This window comes from Pseudonaja textilis, chromosome 1, assembly GCF_049901715.1.
Source record: "Pseudonaja textilis isolate UNSWEBS1 chromosome 1, rPseTex1.2, whole genome shotgun sequence".
NCBI classification, from domain to species: domain Eukaryota; kingdom Metazoa; phylum Chordata; class Lepidosauria; order Squamata; family Elapidae; genus Pseudonaja; species Pseudonaja textilis.
This window is the reverse complement of record NC_141990.1, coordinates 292,398,073-292,417,557: the sequence shown is the minus strand read 5'-3', so window position 1 is coordinate 292,417,557 and position 19,485 is coordinate 292,398,073. Positions and strand designations below refer to the sequence as shown.

At 35.8% G+C, this 19,485-nt stretch overlaps 1 protein-coding gene across 4 annotated transcripts; it reads left to right on the top strand.

Annotated features, from left to right (window-relative positions):
- Positions 1-311: 311 nt before the first annotated feature.
- ATXN3 (ataxin 3) lies at positions 312-19,314 on the top strand. 4 transcript variants are annotated; one of them, XR_015741127.1, is made up of 12 exons: positions 354-510; positions 2,452-2,616; positions 3,527-3,571; positions 6,903-6,988; positions 7,456-7,522; positions 10,666-10,753; positions 11,001-11,133; positions 11,915-12,090; positions 13,592-13,715; positions 15,222-15,307; positions 16,919-17,080; positions 18,137-19,314. XR_015741127.1 is itself a non-coding variant. In XM_026713200.2 (11 exons), the coding sequence occupies exons 1-11, from the start codon at positions 451-453 to the stop codon at positions 17,011-17,013; spliced, it is 1,125 nt and encodes a 374-aa protein (XP_026568985.1). In that variant the 5' UTR covers positions 312-450; the 3' UTR covers positions 17,014-19,314. The 4 variants fall into 4 exon arrangements, 2 of the variants coding, with proteins under 2 accessions (XP_026568985.1, XP_087778229.1); XR_015741126.1 differs by having other exon boundaries at positions 17,774-18,874; XM_026713200.2 differs by having other exon boundaries at positions 312-510; positions 16,919-19,314.
- Positions 19,315-19,485: the final 171 nt, after the last annotated feature.

Sequence of the window (19,485 nt, the reverse complement as noted above, 5' to 3'; positions counted from 1 at the left end):
TCCCTGTCCTATTGTTTCTTTTATTTTTCTTATATGTACCCATTTCATGTATTCACAACCATATATATACTTATACCTATTATCTTGTAAGCAATTGACAAATCAAAATAAATAATAAATAAATAAAACAAGTGCAGTAGGCAAATAAGAGTTGAGTTCTTTTCCTATTGTCGCCTTTCCATCCTTGTTTACTCTTGAAAATGCCCCGCAGGCGGTACGACGCGAGCCCGCCCGAGCAGGGTCCCCACCGGTGCCGCCCGCTGTCCGTCTCGTCGCAGGAGACGCCGGAGCGCGACAGCAAGTGCCGCGCAGAGCGTTGCGACGGGCTACCACGGGGCGTTTGTTGCGAGTCAAGAGGAGCTCCTCGGAACGGAGAGATGGCCTCGGCGATTGGCTGCAGCGGGTCACGGAGCACAACGTGGCTTGATTGGCTGGGTCGGATCATGTGGGATGGAAGCCGATGGTGGCGGTGGGAGACACATAAACATGGAGGCCATCTTTCACGAGAGGGTGAGTGAGCCTCTTGCCTTCCCTTACGGAAGGTGGGCTGTGAGGTTAAAAAGAGGGCGAAGCGAGAGGAAAGAAAGGCGGGTCGCGGGGAGCTTGCCCGGACAACGAATCTTTGCCGTTTCGGTTCCTTGGGTCGTTCAAAGGCTACCAATATCTTTTTTTTTTTAGCCTTTTATACTTTTATATTCAAGCTGCCGAGGGGAAGAATAAGAATAAAGCCAATTTCTTGTGTTTCGGAGGTACTTAGAAAGGCAAGGCGGGTGAAGGGTTTCCAATAAGTAGGAGAGGATAGTGACTGCTACGATAAAGGTCTGAGATTTGAAACATTGTCGCCTGTCTCGGAAGGGGAAGCGGTCACGTTTGTTGAAAACTGATGCTTTTAAAGTACACTCCTGTAGCTGGGTGGTGCAAGGAAGCATTTTCTCTCCCATGCTTAATGAATCTTTTCCGAGCATCCTCGCCCCTGACCATGCTGGCAGGATCTGCTGAGCAGAAAACAAGGAAGTGAGCTGAACATGGAGCTTAGCATGGAGGACAAGAACATATGAACTGGTGTTACTAAACACTAACATTTTATATGAGGTGCTGCATATATATCCTCGTTTCCTTTCAGCTGTTCATTGTTATACATGCAGAATGATACAGTAGTACATGATTTTGTTTCCTGCCTTACTGATGGAACTGGTTATTTTGAAACTGTGTATGTCTGATACATCTGTCATTAATATGAACCCTTTTTTCTTGACAACATGTATAACATTATTGTTGCTGGGTGAAGAGAATGGTTTGAGTTTCTTTTCCATCTTTGTTTTGTCTAACATTGAAATCTCTAGATGTACATTTTTGGGGAAGTTAAAATGATACATTTCAGATTATTCTGAAGGCAATGATATATTAATAGTATTATAAAGTAATAGTATCCAACTAATTTAGCTATAAAGGAAGAACATTTTTAAGCATAACATGAATTTGCTAAATTGATTCCCCCTCCCGAGAGTTGCATGTCCCTAAAAGCAACCCAGAGGGTTGGGTGTCTCTGGCGTAAAGAAAAAAAAATGCTATCCTGGAATGTATAGAAATGCCTTTTTTATGCATGTTTAGGTCAAAGAGTAGAGAAAGAACTGTATTAAGAGGCTAGTCCAGTTTCTTCAATGGGCTACCAAATGCCTTCAAGCAGGATGTGAATGTAGTTGCATTTTGCCATCTATGTTGTTAGCAACTGATAACTGAAAAAAAAAAACCTGAAGTTTGGTCTAAGTCATATTGATTTAAATCAGTCAAAAACACTATTTTAATTGACTATATATGGATAGATGCAACTTTTATGTTTAGAAACAGGTATATGTTATATATTATAAATTCATACATCTGATTTTCTTGTTATTAACTTTACATTAAAATTGTAAAAATTAGTACTAGATATATAAGACAGCTAACTGATGTGCATTTTTTCTCTTGGTAATGGGTAATAAAAATAGGTAATAGTAAGTATTATGCAGGGCTTAATGTGCTAGGAACAATAAAAAAGTTAAGCTGGAAAACTAAAGATGTGATTTAGTAAACAAATGATAAAGATTATGAATATGTTTCTGCAATTTCACGCAGAACTAGTTGGACTTGTTTGGGTACATATTTGCATGGGCATAATTTTAGCTAAATACTTTAATGGAAACAGTGAGCTTTATTCAATACACTTTCATAGTGTATTCATTTAATAGTCCAAACTGATATAAATGCATTAAAATATAGTGCAAAATGTTAAAAACATAATTGTTGAAATCACGAAGAAAGCTATCGCAGTATATCTATTTTACTATCTCTGGCTAAACACAGAAGCAGGGTAATCTCAAGGATATACTTGCTCTGGTTTTTGAACAATAAACATGAAAAGATAATATAATACTACATTTTCTTTTTCTTTTTAAATTTTTAATAATTTAGCAAGAAGGTTCTCTGTGTGCCCAGCACTGTTTGAATAACTTACTGCAAGGGGAGTATTTCAGTCCTGTGGAACTGTCTTCTATTGCACAGCAGTTAGATGAAGAAGAGAGAATAAGAATGGCAGAAGGTGGAGTTTCTAGTGAAGAATATAGAATATTTTTACAGGTAACAGCTCTTCAGGTGGTTTTACATTTATTTGCCAGTTTTTGTTCTGCATTTTTTCTTACTGAAAGAGCTTATATTGAAACTGAATTTCAGAATGATGAAATGTAAAGTTATCTATTCTCTTTCCTGGAATAGCATCCTCAAGACTACAATTAAGCCCAAAATTTATGTTGCTAAGTGAAACATTTGTTAAGTAAGTTTTGCCTCATTTTATGACCTACCTTGCCACAGTTGTTAAGTTAGTAACACAGTTGTTGACTGAATCTGGCTTTCCCATTTACTTTGCTTGTCAGAAGGTCACAAAAGTGGATCAAATGACTCCAGGATACTGCAACCATCATAAATGTGTCAGTTGCCAAGCACCTGAATTTTGGTCACATGACTATTGAGATGGTGAAATGGTCATAAGTGTGAAAAACAGTCATAAATCACTTTTTTAGTGCCATTGTAACTTTGAACAGTCACTAAATGACTGTTGAGAACTACCTGCATTAGAATTACAGTCAATTTCTCAGTGAAGCTTCTGTTTAACATTTTAAAGACTTTTTTTTTAGAAACTAGAGAACTTAAGGTACAGAATTTATTTTATCCCCAGCTACTTTTAAATTGATATCCACAAATGAGTATACAAAGAACAAAATGAAAAAGGCTACTGTACTAACCAGTAAATTCTTGTATTTGCCTGGTGTTGCCTGTCTGCATAGTTTATTTGCTGTTTTTCATTGACATAACCTGCGGATCCCAGAATTTCACACTTGTTCTCATGCCTTCAAAATGGTTCATTAAAAGTATTTTTTTTTAAGTTTAAGATTTACTGAGATTAACTGAAATTATTCTCTACATATGATTTTCCAAAAGTTTCTGTAGCACGTAAATTAATCTTCTTTCCTTTGCATTCTTTGTTGAACAGCAGCCTTCAGGAAACATGGATGATAGTGGTTTCTTCTCAATTCAAGTAAGCAGTTTCTAAGTAGTTGCTCTCTAATTTTTGAAAACTTCATTAAAATACATTTGAGAATGCTTATTGAAATACCTTGGGCTCCTATTTGAGAGCTGTTTAGGAAACAGCTGTGCTCAGTCAATACATTTCTTAAAGGTAAATGTTTGCCTCTAAAAATGTATAAGGAACAAAGCCATGGTTACAAAGAGTTCTTTATGTTTCAAACCTGCATTTTGATTGCAATTCTATAAATAGCTTCCATGCTTTTTCACCCCACTGATTTTCAGTAGAATATTAGCATTCTAATAATTTATATAATCGTTCTACATAAGTTAGGATGAGACGGATTTCCGCAGGGCAAACTGATAATGTAATACATTATTTGGATTTTTTTCCTGGACAGATTTGCTTATTTATTTATATCTGTAATTAATAAAAATCTTCCTTTGTATTGTACATCAAGGATGGTAGAAATGTACTTTTATATGTGTAAAGTATATTTTCCAAATATGTCATTACAAACTAAAAAGTTTGCATACATAAACACGTGGGAGGTAGAGAGAAAAGAGGCAGCCCAGGGAATGACCAAATAAAGAGAGTGCATAGCTTGCAACTGCATAATGGGCAGAGAAAGAGACTCAAAAAGAAATCTCACCAACTTCTCAAGCTGTAAAAGAGACGGTGGGAGAGTGATATTGAATTTTTTATCCTGCCTTTATGAGTTTTATAAAAAAATCTCAAAGCAATAAACATACTTAATACTCCTCCCTTCTCCTAGTTTCCTTATAACAACCACCTTATAAAGTGAGTTGAGCTAAGAGAGAATGATTGGCCCAAAATCACTTGGCCAGCTTTCAAGCCTATGGTGGGATCAGAACTTAGCCTTCTGGTTTCTAATGTGGTGCCTTAATCACTACAGCAAATTTGCTTCCTAGATAAAACTGGCTCCCTCTGTGTGCAAATATGTGATCACACATACATGCAGTTTCTACTCAAAATTGATCTCAGCATTTCCAGATAAACGAGACAGATGATCTAATTCTACTTGACTGTGAGGTTACATTAACAGGATCTTGTAAGGCTGATAATATAAACCTTCCACTTTCTCTTTGGCAGCATCTCTTCCCCTCTTATAGCCAGGCTTATCCCCACATATTGTTACAATATCCCTGTATAATTAATTACAGGTTGTCCTCAACTTAGTCATAATTGGGACAATTGCTAAGCAAGGCAGTTGTTAAGTGAGTCATGCCCAATTTTACCTTGTTAAAAGAAATCACTGCAGTTGTTAAATGATGAATGCACTCATTAAGCAATTCTGGCTTCCCCCATTGATTTTGCTTGTCAGAAATCGACTAGGAAGATCACATTATGATCACATAGCCCCAGGGCACTGCAGCATCCTAAATATATGCTAGTTGCCAAGTGCCCAAATTTTGATATGTGACATCAGGATACTGCATCAGTTGTAAGTATGAGGACTAGTTATAATACACTTTTTTCACTGCCATTATAACTTTGAATGGTCACTAAACAAATAGTTATAATTTGAGGAGTACCTGTGTTTAACTTGTCCTTATAGTAGGCTACTTTGGGATAGATTGTTGTATGTAATAACTAGGCTAAGTAAATAATAAGTTTAACTAGGAACAAAGACTTCAGAGCCATGTACGTTACGTAGTATATATGCCCTGCAAAGTACAGTAGTTTGTAACAACAAAGTAAACTATCCAAAGTTGACTATATTTGTATCAAGTTTGAAATCACTGAAGCTGGCAGACTTAATCTGCAATTTATCATTATACTTTTCTATAGATTGCTTTTAGTTTCTCCTCTTCTACAAAATGTGATGCAGGTGAATTTCTCTCTTTAATTTCCCAATAGTTGGCAAACAAGTTTTATACTAATAATGTATTTCAAACAAGAAATTTAAGAACAGATGGATATATACTGAGTTTTTGTAGGACTCCGCGATATCCAGAAATACAGCTCTCATGCAAATAGTCACTCAACATGTCTATGGAGATTCTCAGTCCTCCAGGTCATGGTTGTCCTAAAGGTGCTTTTTCAAAATGCAGCTGGACTTTTTTTGTTTTTCCCTGAAAATGTTTCACTTCTGATCCAAGAAGCGTCTTCAGTTCTGAGTGAATGGTGGAGAATGGAAAAATTTATATTCCTTGCAGTCATCTGGTCATTAACACTTTCTTCAGGAATTGTTGAGGTTATCTGGAGGTTTATCTGTCCTCAGGGTCACCTTAACAGCGCAAATGGATGTGGAACCTTCTTGGAATTGCTAAAAGGACTATGTTGTAAATAGGAGATCAGTGGTATACAGGAATATATATAAATCCTTCCATTCTCCAACATTCAGTCAGAACTTGAAGAAGCTTCTTGGGTAAGAAGTGAAATGACTTCAAGGAAGAACAAAGGAAGTCTAGTTGTTTTTTTGAAAAAAAAAATTGGAATAGTTACTCAACATTTAATTATTTTAGTGGCATTTAAAATGGTTAACATCTTGTCCCTGAAAAAAATGAATGTCTTTTATAATATAAAGTAAAACTATAATTTAGAGATCTCATTCACAAAGAACTAAATTTCTGCAGTGATTTACAGCATTTGCATCATGTAATTTGGGTAAAGATATAAATCATGCATATACACAAATGATACATCAGTATAATAATGTTTAACAGATATTCCTAAATTAGGGACATTTCTTCCCTAAAATAGTTGAAATGGGATTTCACGATATAAAGAATTAGATCAATAGGTTTTAAATATCTTATCAGCTACACATAATGATCTTTAGATAGTAAGAATAACATTGATGCTTCCAGAGCAAATTGATTGTATAGAGCTGCTGATAACAACTAAGGTATAATGTGACTTGGGGGCGGGGGGAGGGGATCAAATTTTTTTTTTTTCTTCCTATCATTTTCCTTGCAAGTGCAACTGGTTTTCTGAAAGGCCAAATTAGTTTTCAAATGGTATATTTGTTATCCTCCCTTAAATGTATTTTATATGTGGCCTGCTCAAAGTAGATTCATGAAGGTTAATTCTTAATTATCTTAGCCCAGTCATTTTCTTTTCATGAAATATGGTTGTTCCCCCACTCTCAGTTTAGTGGAAACAATAGAATGGGCCTAGATTTAATCAGAGCAAACCAATTAAAATCAATGTGACTTTAGTCTTGACTTCTGGAGTTCCATTGATTTCAGTGGTCTATTCTGAGTATGACGTATCTACATTTAGTTAATATATTTGTCTTTATAGTTCTAAAATGGTTGCATTGCTTACATTTTATAACTGACTGATTTATCTCATGAAAAGTGCTGTTTTTTGACAGGTTATAAGCAATGCCTTGAAAGTTTGGGGTTTAGAACTAATCCTCTTCAACAGCCCAGAGTATCAGAGGCTCGGGATCGATCCTATGTAAGACTTTATTTTTTAGCTCCCTGCTTCCATTTAAAAAATAGTAACAGTTATGCAAGAAAAAGAAAAGCCTTATCCTTTCCTTCAGAATTCCTTTTGAAGATTACTATTTCAAGTTCTGATTTTATCCACTCAACATTTTCTGTTTCATATTATTGAGGCCTTACATGTCCATTTGTGCCCTGAGCCTTCATGACATTTCAGAATCTGTAGAACGCTGTCTTTGAATAGTATCTGCTTGATGGCATCACCAGTATGTCTGTATTTATCAAGCATATATAATGATAAATATATCTCCAAAACAATGTTATTAAATATTCTGAACTATCTGAACTATAAAGTTCACGTAATCAGAATCACAGCTTTAATACCGCTGTAGGTGTTTCTAAATGCAAAAATGATAACACTGATTAATATTTCTGTGCTCAAATATTTAATTGTCTGAATATATTGTGTTTTATTTTCAGAAATGAAAGATCTTTTATTTGTAACTATAAAGAACACTGGTTTACAGTTCGAAAATTAGGGAAACAGGTAAAGTTCTTCTATATTTTCCTTCTTTAATGTCAAACTTGCCATTGGAATCAGCTATAAATTTAGTCAAAATTTAATACAGGTCTAATGACAAACACTGCATTCATCGATAGATGATAGATAGATAGATAAATGATAGGTAGGTAGTTTGATTGATTAATTGATTGAAATGATGAAACATCTTAGCTTTTTTCAAAATGTTATTTCCCAGAGCTGCTTTGTTCCTACTGTTCAGTATTCCCATTCTGAAACTGGAACTGATTCAGAATGATGTAGATGATTTTTTTCATGTTAATTGTATTAGACAACCTACAACCTTTTGAATCCTCCTTTATCAATATTTACTTACCTAAATATAGAACTATAGATAAGCAGAACAGCAGTTGGGAATGAGAGTAACTTCCAACTTCCTGCCAGCTTCCTCATTGACTTTATGGGAAGCTGGCAGGAAGCTTTGGAAATCACAGTCACATGACTGCAGCTGACTGTGGTTATGCTGCAACAGCTGCATCTTAAGATACTTGGAATTTCAGTTCCATGGGAGTAATGGGTCTTGGATTTTATACGTATTTTTAACTTAAAGATGTATTTCAGGTATCTTGATTCAAAAATTCTTGCCCTATGATGCACCAGTCTGCTAATTGAAGGTTACAACAGACAGAAAGAATTTTTCGTAACATGTAGACTAATAATAATAGCAGCAGCCAGGTTTTTTCCCTTGATGTTTCTGATTAATCAGTTTTTCTAATTTAAAACCAGGCATTTGCATTGCAATCGATCAGGGGTATCAAACTCGATTTCATTGAGGGCCACATCAGGGTTGTGTTTGACCTCGGGGTGTGTGTGTACCCAGAATGTGTGTGGCTATCAACGTCACTCATGTCAGGGGCACCTGTGCTCCTCAAGTGCTAAGGCAGGACTTCCCTCAGACCCTCCCTCCCTTCCTTCCTTTTCTTTTTCCTTCACTCTTCATTCTCATTTCTTCTTCCTTCCCCTTCTTTTTCTTTCTCTGCTCTCTTCCCATCTTCCCTTCTTTTTCTTTGTCTTTCCCTTTCTCCTTTCCTGTTCCTTCTTGGATGCTCAAATGCAAAAGGGGAAACATTTCTTGTTTTGTTTTGCGTTTGTTTTGCTATTCCTCTGCCAGGGAAAACAGAGCTCAGAGGAAGGGCCATGCACGGCCCTCCCAAGTTCCGTTTTCACTGGCAGAGGCACCAGGGGCAGTCCTACATTGTTTCGAAGGCGGTCCCGTGGGCCAGATCTAAGCAACCCCCGGGCCTTGAGTTTGACAACCCTGCAGTAGATGATTCCACAGCAAAAATTGCAATGTGTTAAATTTTCTGCTATGTATTCATAGCACTCCTTTTATTACAGCCTTGTTTTTTCCCTATAACTAAATAGTAATACAGATTAACCAAGTTGGAAGGGAGCTTGTAGGTCATCGTATCCATTAACTTGGGATTTACTATCTGACAAAGACTAGAAAAGACTAGGAATTCTCTTTATTTGCAAGCAGTCAAATTTATACAAATATTATTCCATGGTGTAGTAAGTACCATATATACTCGAGTATAAGCCGAGTTTTTCAGCCCATTTTTTGTGCTGAAAAAAAACCCCTCGGCTTATACTCGAGTCAGATTCCCTCTGAAAAAAGAAAAAATGGTGTGGAGCTCCGGATCTGGGCAGCCGCTTCCCTGCTTCCGTGTTTCCTTTGCAACTTGTAAGCGTGGGGGTAATCGGAAGCAGAAAAGTTCTTGCATGAGGATATATTGTTTTTCTTTATTTAACTGTTTTTTTTTTGGGGGAATCCACCGTCATGTGAGAATGCTCAGACACGAAATCTATCCGCCTGAAAATAAGTGTGTGTGTGTGGGGGATTTTAACAGAGGAAGACGTAGGGAGAAGGCAAAAGCGACGGAAGATCCTTCAGGGAAACTGAGGGGAGACTCACCCTTGGTCCAGATGAGCCCCCTTCCCCGCCCTAAGGAAGCAGAGGCAGCCAGCAAGGGCAGGCAAGCCCGCCGCAGACTCCATCCGTCCTCGCTCCCACCCACCCACCCAAAGCCACGAAGTCCCCCAATCGCGCAGCCCAGAATCGCCCTCCCCTTGGGGCAGCAACGACGACCAGTGTTTCCTGAAACAAGAAGCTCCACCGTGCAATGAAAGCACCCTGGCTCTAGGCTCAGAAAACAACGCGAGCCGAGGTGGCTTCATTTCCTCAGCCCTAGCTGCTTTCAGTCCGCTCGGGAGGAGGAGGGGAGGAGGAGGTGGTGGCAGCAGCTCACGTTGTTTTCTGAGCCTAGAGCCAGGGTGCTTTCATTGCACGGTGGAGCTTCTTGTTTCAGGAAACACTGGTCATCGTTGCTGCCCCAAGGGGAGGGCGATTCTGGGCTGCGCGATTGGGGGACTTCGTGGCTTTGGGTGGGTGGGTGGGAGCGAGGACGGATGGAGTCCGCGAAGCGGGGCTTGCCTGCCCTTGCTGGCTGCCTCTGCTTCCTTAGGGGCGGGAAGGGGGCTCATCTGGACCAAGGTGAGTCTCCCCTTCAGTTTCCCCTGAAGGATCTTCCGTCGCTTTTGCCTTCTCCCTATGTCTTCCCTCTGTTAAAATCCCCCACACACCCCCACACACACTTATTTTCAGGCGGATAGATTTCGTGTCTGAGCATTCTCACATGACAGTGGGTCTTCCCCCCCCCCCTAAAAACAGTTAAATAAAGAAAAAACAATATATCCTCATGCAAGAACTTTTCTGCTTCCGATTACCCCCATGCTTACAAGTTGCAAAGGAAACACGGAAGCAGGGAAGCGGCTGCCCAGATCCGGAGCTCCACACCATTTTTTTTTTCCAGAGGAAATCTCACTTGAGTATAAGCCGAGGGGTTTTTTTTCAGCATAAAAAATGTGCTGAAAAACTCGGCTTATACTCGAGTCAATAAGTTTTCCCAGTTTTTTGAGGCAAAATTAGGTGCCTCGGCTTATATTCAGGTCGACTTATACTCGAGTATATACGGTAATACAAAAAAAATATTTATCTTTGATTGCATATATGTTTACTTAATTGTTTTAATAGCAGGTATATGTTTTGCTATGTATTAAAATATATCATTAATAATCACCCTGCATGTTAATTTTCTTTCTTTGAACAGTGGTTCAACTTGAACTCTCTCTTGACTGGTCCAGAACTAATATCTGATACTTACCTTGCACTTTTTCTGGCCCAACTACAACAGGAAGGTAATGCTCATTTTCAGATGCTGAATGCTCTAATGTTGCTGTAATATTGATCTAAGGAGACTCTTCTTCCTGTGTTATTTAACTGAGTTATGCAGAATGCATAACCAAATTGCCCAATATTGATAAAGAACATTTTTTCTATCCATTAATGCTTTGTCCACTAACTTTATATTAATTACTTAATTGTACTTTATATTAATTTTTAGATTATCTTCCTAATCTCTATGTATCCTCTTATCTTTCATAGGTTATTCAATATTTGTTGTAAAAGGTGACTTACCTGATTGTGAAGCTGATCAATTACTGCAAATGATTCGAGTGCAACAAATGCAAAGGCCAAAATTAATTGGGGAAGAGACACTGCAATCAAGAGATCAGAGGTAAGGTAAATAAATGCTTTAATGGATTTGGTGTAGGTATTTTTGAGTCCTGATTATGAACAAAGAAAATAGGAGCTAAAGTAGAGGGTATTATTATGTTTACACATGGAATAAACCAAAATATATGTTTGCGTATAATAAAGATATTGTCTATGCGTAATAGAAGATACACCAAATACTAAATAAGTTTTGCATCATTTCTGCATATTTTTTTAAGAATTGGATTTTTTTTTAAAGTAAGACTTTAAAAAAAAGGCTTGGACTACCTTCATAGCTATCCTTGCAAATGCAGCTATTAGAAGAATCTTAAATAAAGTGTCAATGGTGCTATATATAAATCTACTGACCTCATTAATAGACTGTGCATGAGTGCAACGAGATCCAGAGACTTCTGGCTTCTATTCTTTGTGATTGTGGTGACATGGAGATAATAACACATACATCTGCCCTTTGTGTCCCTATCAGGGTATACTTGAGGACCTCATGGCAGCATGACAGAACACAATGTTGCTAGTTTCTGGGCAAGATCTGTTTAATCTGGAGATATTCTAATCTTGTATTTAATATTTTAAATGTTATGTCATATGGTATGCCTTATTTTAATTGTGATGCTTCTGATATGAACAACAAAAAACCAGTCCGATTTCATTCTGATGGCCATCTTTTTTCTGCTCGCTCAATCTTTTAAAAACTAAATCCTTCTCTCTACTACTTATCTCAACACAGCACAGCATTTGGCTTTAGAATAAGAATGTTTTTTTTTCCTGTTTAACTTTTCCAGAGTGCAAAAAACAGACTTAGAACAAGCACTAGATGTTAACCAGTCCTTTGATAATACCAATATGTTAGATGAAGATGAAGAAAATTTCCAAAAAGCACTTGCACTCAGCAGACAGGAAATAGATATGGAGGATGAAGAAGCAGATCTCCGGAGGGCTATTCAACTTAGTATGCAAGGTAAAAGATTACATTTTGTTTTTAAAAATGAATTGATATTTTGTATGGTTAATCATATTCAAATATAATACAACCAAGCAATAAAAATATACTGAAGCTTTTTGCATATGTGCCTTTGAGTCAGTGTGGACTCCTGCTGATTGCCAGGACTAGTATCAGCAGTTTTGTCTGCCAGAGATTGGACATGTTTGCTGTGACTTTCTTCCTATTGCTGAGACAGTGATTGACCCAAAGTGAGTCAAGGTTACACCAAATTTTCTGCTCACAGAAGCATTACATACCTTTAAAATGTCTTTATAAGATTTGCACACTTTAAAAATGAGTTACGTTTTATTTAGACTTTGCACAATCTCTGAGTCAAAATAATTAATTTCCAAATCATGTTCAAACACTGCACAACCCTAGTAAATAAGTGTTTCATCTGGTGATGTGCTTTGGATTCATTTAAGTTTTTCAGAGAAATTTATTCTCTGGAGCAGAGTGGGATTTTTTCTGAAGTGACTAGATGCAAGGATTGATACTCAGGTTTGAATGATTTAATACTAAGTTTGGGGAAGAAAGCAAATAAAGTATTTGCAAGAAATTATTTCTTTTTACTTTCACATATATGGAAAAGTGTGAGGAAAGTTGAACGATATTTACCAGAGATCTGCAGTTAAGAGTGCTTTGGTGGCAGAAGGGTGGTTAACACTCAAAATTAGCTTCTTGCTTTTTCCATCCCACCAGAGCAAAAACAAAAAGAGTAATCTTACTTTTTTTCTTAATTCAGTAACCAAATTCTGAAGTTTAAGGTAGGAATAATAATTTTAAAATATAGTGTGTCTCACATTAATATTATTACAAGGTGACAGCATTTCAAAACTGTTTTAGGCAGTTATTAAAATATTTTAAGTATCTAACAGGACCTCTTTTAAGGTGATATGAAACATTCAGTTGGTAGCCCAGCTACTAAGCAGGATTATACCAGTGTTGTTTTTTAAATTCATTTTTATAAATGAGTTGAAGTGAAAGTGACGGCCTTAAATCACAGTTAGCTTTCATTACTAAGGCAGGATTAGACCTCTCAATCTTCTGGTTTTGAAATGCAGTGATATTAAAAGAACTGATTATTAGTACATGCATTATTACATCAGAGGTGAAAGTGTTCATTTTGAGCCTCCATTTATTCTACAGTCAGCATGATCTTCTCCTGCTTTGTGGAATGTCCTCCCTGAGCATGTCTAACTGGCACCAGCCTTTTTATTACCAGCTGTGGAGGAAACCAAACGGGGGATATTTTTTGTTTTGTTCTAGGTTTTAAAGTATGATTGATGGGAGTTGCATTTGTTGCTTTTTTAAAATGTTTTTTATATTGTTCCTTGTTATTACTGTTTAATTCTTCTATTATATGATGATTATTATACAAATTTCTATTGTAGATTGCTTTTGTTATTTTATGCAAAACATATAAATATTCTGGTTAACTTAACCTTCCCAATAAGTGGGTGTGTGTGACTTTTAGGAGAACATCGAAGTGGCTTCTCAGATTGTTGCACACAGAACATTCCACACTCATCTGCAACAGGCCAAACTGAATCTCTCCCATCAGAAGAATTGCGGCGTCGAAGACAGGCCTATTTTGAAAAGTAATGTAAACTGTGTAAAGCATAATTTGTGGATGGCAAGCCCCAGAAGCCTTTGTTAAGTGATATTACTTTATTACTTGATTTTTTCAGGTATTTTGGATTACAGTTCCTATCTTTTCTAATGCCAACTATGCTGGTTAGAACACAGAATTGTAGTCCAAAGTATTAGGAGAGTGCTGAGAGGTGTTTGTTTTTCCTGAATTAACTCATACCCAGTGTTGAACTGGTTCTTAAGAGTCCTGAACCACTCACTCAGTTTTGCAAATATCTCGATTCTTTTGGCTTGATATTATAGTACAAGACTGAGGCACCATGCTGGCTGCAGATAGCAGGATTCCGTTCTTGGGCAAAACACGCTACCTACGTAACTAATTCATTGGTTAGTTATATAGATGATTGTTCCAGTTTGAAATGCAAATGAATGTATGATGCTTTATCATGATGACTTAAGTATTTTTATTTAGGGCAGTATAAAGTATAAACTAGTAGCAAATTGATAATTTATCTCTGTTAAGTATTCATTGATTACTTCTTGGCAAACATTGTGTCATCTTGTTCGAAAGTGGCAGCAATGTTACTATTTTTAATTGAAAATGCTATACTGCCTGTCTCTTGGCATCATTCTTTTTAGTGCTTCTTTTTAATAAGATCTTATTTCACAAGCAGATCCAATTTCTCTTTTGGCTTGCTCTAGACTATAAATTAGTTGGGATATGGTACCAAAATACATCTCTTGTTCTTATTATGTAATGATAAAATACATTCATTAGCAATTGGTACTCCTATAATTCTTGTCTATTTTATGTACATGTGTAATTTACCTATATCATTTTTATTTTGAAGAAAATTTTTATGTTGCATTAATTCAAGGTAATAACTGAAAATGCATCAACAGACAGACTTCATTTCCCCTAATCCTCATCACTGTAATTATTGTCCAGAAGTATATTCTACCATAGTAATGTGCCAAACTCCATATCTTGATCAGAGAACTTTGAGGTTCTCCTGGGAACATTTTTTCTTCTTTTCTCTGAGAATGCACTGGTTTAGCTCTTTCAAGGATCGTTTGTCATCTCATGGCTTTGGAATCAGATGTATTTCCCAACAGTATGATCCCAAAATATTTTTGTGTTGTGTATTCTGTATTAGGAGAAAAATGGAATCTAGGAGAAAAGACCAAAATGTGGAGTTTTGTCAACATTTGTTAGTAAGCTTATTGGCTAATTCTCTGGGATCAATATTCTTTAAATATTAAACCTATCTGATGTTTTTAGAATTGGATATTTTAAATATACATACATACATGTATATATGTATGTGTGTTAATGTGTGTAGTGCAAAATTGAAATAAATTGGTCCAGCTTCTTGTACTGTGAACTTTTTAAATATTTCATTATTAAATAGGAAAAATAAAATTGGATGAAGAAAGGCAAGGAATAATAAAGTTATAGGATTTTCTATGTATAATAAAAATTAATGCTGCATATTTCTCTTTGATTATTTTAGACAGCAGCAGCTGCAAAAGCAAGTTCAGATTCCACAATTCCATGGTGAAGCAGCTACAAATTCACACACACTAGTTAATGACACAGGTATTGCTTTTATTTGCTAGATTTCAACATGTTTCCAGTTATTCTTTCAAATGAGCCAAGGATATTTCTTACTTTGTTTAATACATTTTACCAAATATCTTATTAGCTTTCTGTATCATTGGTCAGCTTATCCTTCTGGGAAATACCAAATTTTCAGAAAGCACTGCTGTTCTGTCCTGTGGCAGTTCCGTGTGGGGTGGGTGTCTTCCAAAATACTGTTTTGTGTTTTGTGTTTATTTTGAGCATCTACTTTATAGAGATTATGTAGAGAACAACAATGAAGTACCAGTGTGTGAATGATGTCCAGTTCTGTCCTTTCTCATCAAGTACAAGCATGGTGGTACTTGTTCTGAATTGATGTCTGAACTGTAATAGATGATTCCTAATAAACTGGGAAAAGAATCTGTTCAGTCTACTCTAAATCTGATCACTCCTCTTGATTAGATTTGTAACTTGGGAGTGCTCATAGAATCAGTTCTAAGTCTAATGGTTTCAGTGGCATAGGGTAAAATTCACCCTTAACTGCCAACCTATTTGGATGCCATAGATACTTATCTGCCATTAGCCATATGTTGAAAATATGTTGCTGGAATTCATAGTGCATTATATATGAGACTTAATTTTAGAAAACTGTACTTTAGCTAGCATTTACGCTAGCATTTTTTTGGCATCACCTTTTCTGTTCTTATTCACCCTTTTAAGGTATAAAAGGCATAGAAACAGGTTACCAGAAGTAGCAGGTATATTTTGTGTGGGTGATGCTTTCTGGGTATTATTCAAAGAATGAATAATGAAATAGAATGACTAACTAGGCCAGTGAGCCATTGTGGTGTAGTGCTTAAAATGAACAACTAGGGCAGGCTAGAAAACCTCACATTCCTCACTGATTATATGGTTGGTTTCTTTTAGCCTAACAGGAAAGGTAGGCTATAAATGTAATAGAATAAATAAAATATTTGATGCTTTTTTCTTTTAGAATTTATATCAACTTTTATAAAATCTATATCACTTAATAAAATATTCAGACATCTCAAAATATCTGAAAAAAAAAGGATAGGCATCTGTTAACTTTGGTTCAAGGCTTTCTAATTTATTTTTTTCTTTTTAATATTAAGCCAAGGGTTTTCCTGTTCAGAGGAATCTGTAGTTGAATGCAATCTAGTCTCCTCTATGAATCTACCAACAAGGAAAAGGATAAACACCTGGGGGGTAGGTGGGAAGGGTGGAGAATAATGACCCCAATCCTCTTTACCAATTTCTAAACCAAAAGTGGAGACTTAGATTTAGTTCCAAGTAAATCCAGACTCCTACCCGATTTGAAGGCCACATGACATTGCAGAGGTTTAATTTACATCAGTCAGTCAGATCATGTTCTGACTCCTAATTACATTAAAAAAAGACATGGGTAAAGTGGATCTGAGTGACTGTATTGCACAATTGGTAGCAGAAAGTAGGAAATGGTTACTAGGTCTTTGGGGAATTCCTGGATAGGCCTGTCTGACAGCAAGACGTTCCCCACTCCTGTCTTGAACTAATAAGCTATGAGCATCAGAACTAGATCTTTTTCTGTCTTTTAAAACTAATATATTTTGTTTTCTTGTTTCTTCTCAGGAGGTGATTTGAGTGAAAATGATATGCTTCAAGCCGCTATGAATATGTCCTTGGAAACTGTTACAAACAGCTTGAATACACAGGAAAAGAAATGACAAATATTTATATTTATTCTAATCTGAACGCAACATTCTGTATTAATTCTGTGTGGGTGGCATAAAGGTAGGGTTCATTTCATTGATGTACCAAATCAAGATACAGTGTGAGATTTCGGACTGAGGATCAGAATTAAAAAAACAATTTGGTTACTATACAACAAAATCTCATTAGTTTATGGTAATACCGTTGACCTTCTGGGTAACTTCTATTCAGTCAGAAGAACAGTGAGAAAAGGGGTATTTAATATACAATAAAATCTCATCCAATATTTTTCTGATCCATAGATGTTCAGGTTGAGTTTATGATATCTGCAGATCTTTGTATTTGGAGCAGCTCTCTCAGTTGTGATGGCTTGTTCTTAGAGGATGTATTCTTAACAGGAAGATCAAGCATCACCTGATTATAAAGCAAGGCTTTGGAACTTTGCTAAATAAGATTATGTGAAATCTAAAAATTTGTAGTTTCACATATATGCTCAAAGGGGTTCTAAATATCATGTTTACAGTGCACTTCCAAGATTCCAGATTAACAGACTGAATATAATACAAATGTCCTTTCATTTTTTAGAGATATTTGAATTACACACATGAATCAGTACATCAGCTTAATTTCAGAATTTAATCAGTTAACAACATTTTGATTAAGAATAGCAAGAGATTTGCAGGCCATCAAACCTATTTTGGAAGACTGTGCTAGAGTATTAAAGATCATCATCATAAAATGGAACATCCTGCTTTTATTTTCCTGCTCCTCCAGATCTGCCTCCACGCATTCCAATCTTCCAAGGCTGATTTAATGGGCACACAGGAGGAACTCTCTCCAATAGCAGACTCAAGACTTATTTCTTCCTTGTTTTGCTCCAAAAATGCCTTTAGTATTTTTTTAACTAAATGTTGGGCCAATACTGGCTATGATGCACTGAACTAGTATATATATTCAGCCAACACCTAGAATCTGATTAACTGAAGTCAAAAGTGTTGGATATAGTTGATAAATGTTATAATTCTTATTCCAGTTGGTATTAATATTTTATCTTCTGTAAGATATTTCTGTAAGTATTAATACTATCAAGCTGGACATAAGTTACCTTCTACTGAATCAGCTTATTGATCCATTTAGGTTAGAATTATCTACTCTGGCAGTGATTCTCCAGTCTCAAGCAAGAATCTGCTCTCTGAATTGCTTTTAATGGAGGATAATTAGAATTGAACCCGGAATTTCTATATGTGTATCATGTGCTCTGTCATTGAGCTATAGCCTTTCCAAGATTCCATATTAATTTTGAAGTGAAGTTAAAAGAGATTTTGATGCCGTGATTTCAGTGCCATATTAATATACATTAGTAACATCTGAAATGAACCTTGCACAGTTACTTATGTGTTAAAATGGATATACACAAATGTGTATGAATATGTATTTTATCAGATGTTAATGTTTTCTTGTAACAGATTTGCAGCTTTTCATGAATGGTCTTCATTCATGCACTTTACTGTTTATTCTGTTTCTATTACCAAGGGAAACTGGGAAGCAAATTCTGTAAACTAGTTATATTCTGACAGACAAATGTTACATAACAAATATTGCAGGATAACTGAAGTTGGCAAAAAATGCTTTAAGCGCACATTCTGTTTTCATATACATATTAAGGCTATAGTTTTGGATACAAATGATATACTCATTAAACCTATGGATACTTGCCAGATATACAAAAAAATCTTGTGAAATTGATTAGGTTTTGCAAATTATTTTAAAATCATATTCCGCCATGTTGATGTGTCATTCTTTGCTACTGAATGATTAGTAAATGTACACAGATTATGGTACTATAAAAATAACTATTAAAATTGATTTTGATAATATCTGCTTACAAAAATTATTTAAGTAGGTAGTTAAATATGAAAGCCAAATGCCTCTTATTTTCATGTTTCGTATGCTGTTGATTTCTGGGAAGCTATTACAGAAATACAAGGAGGACAGTTTGGTCCAGGGATAAATGCTATAAAAGTGTATCTAGCTTTGCCAGTCAGTAAACTGAATATAGCTATTTTAGATCTGCCTAATTTATTTATTAACAAAAAATACCATATTTACTGCACATTGTTTTGAAAAAAATAACAGCATTAGTTACATAAAGCTACATGCATTCATTTTGTGTTTAAGCTACTACTTGAAAAGAAATATATGAAAAGATGTATAGAAGCCATGAAATGAAATCATACTAGTCTGTAAAAAATCATAGTTTTATTTTTTCTTACTTTTCCAATAAATTGTGTCCTTGTGGACAAGTTGAATCTGGATGAATTTAGGTCCACTTCTTTCAAATGTATCTTTTCATCAAGCAGAGTATCTTTATACATATACAATATATATCATATCCATTATGAAGCAAAGATTTTAAAAATAATTTTTCCATTTAATGTGTACTTAAAAAAGGTGTAATCCTTATTTAAGAGCCAACCAATGTAAAA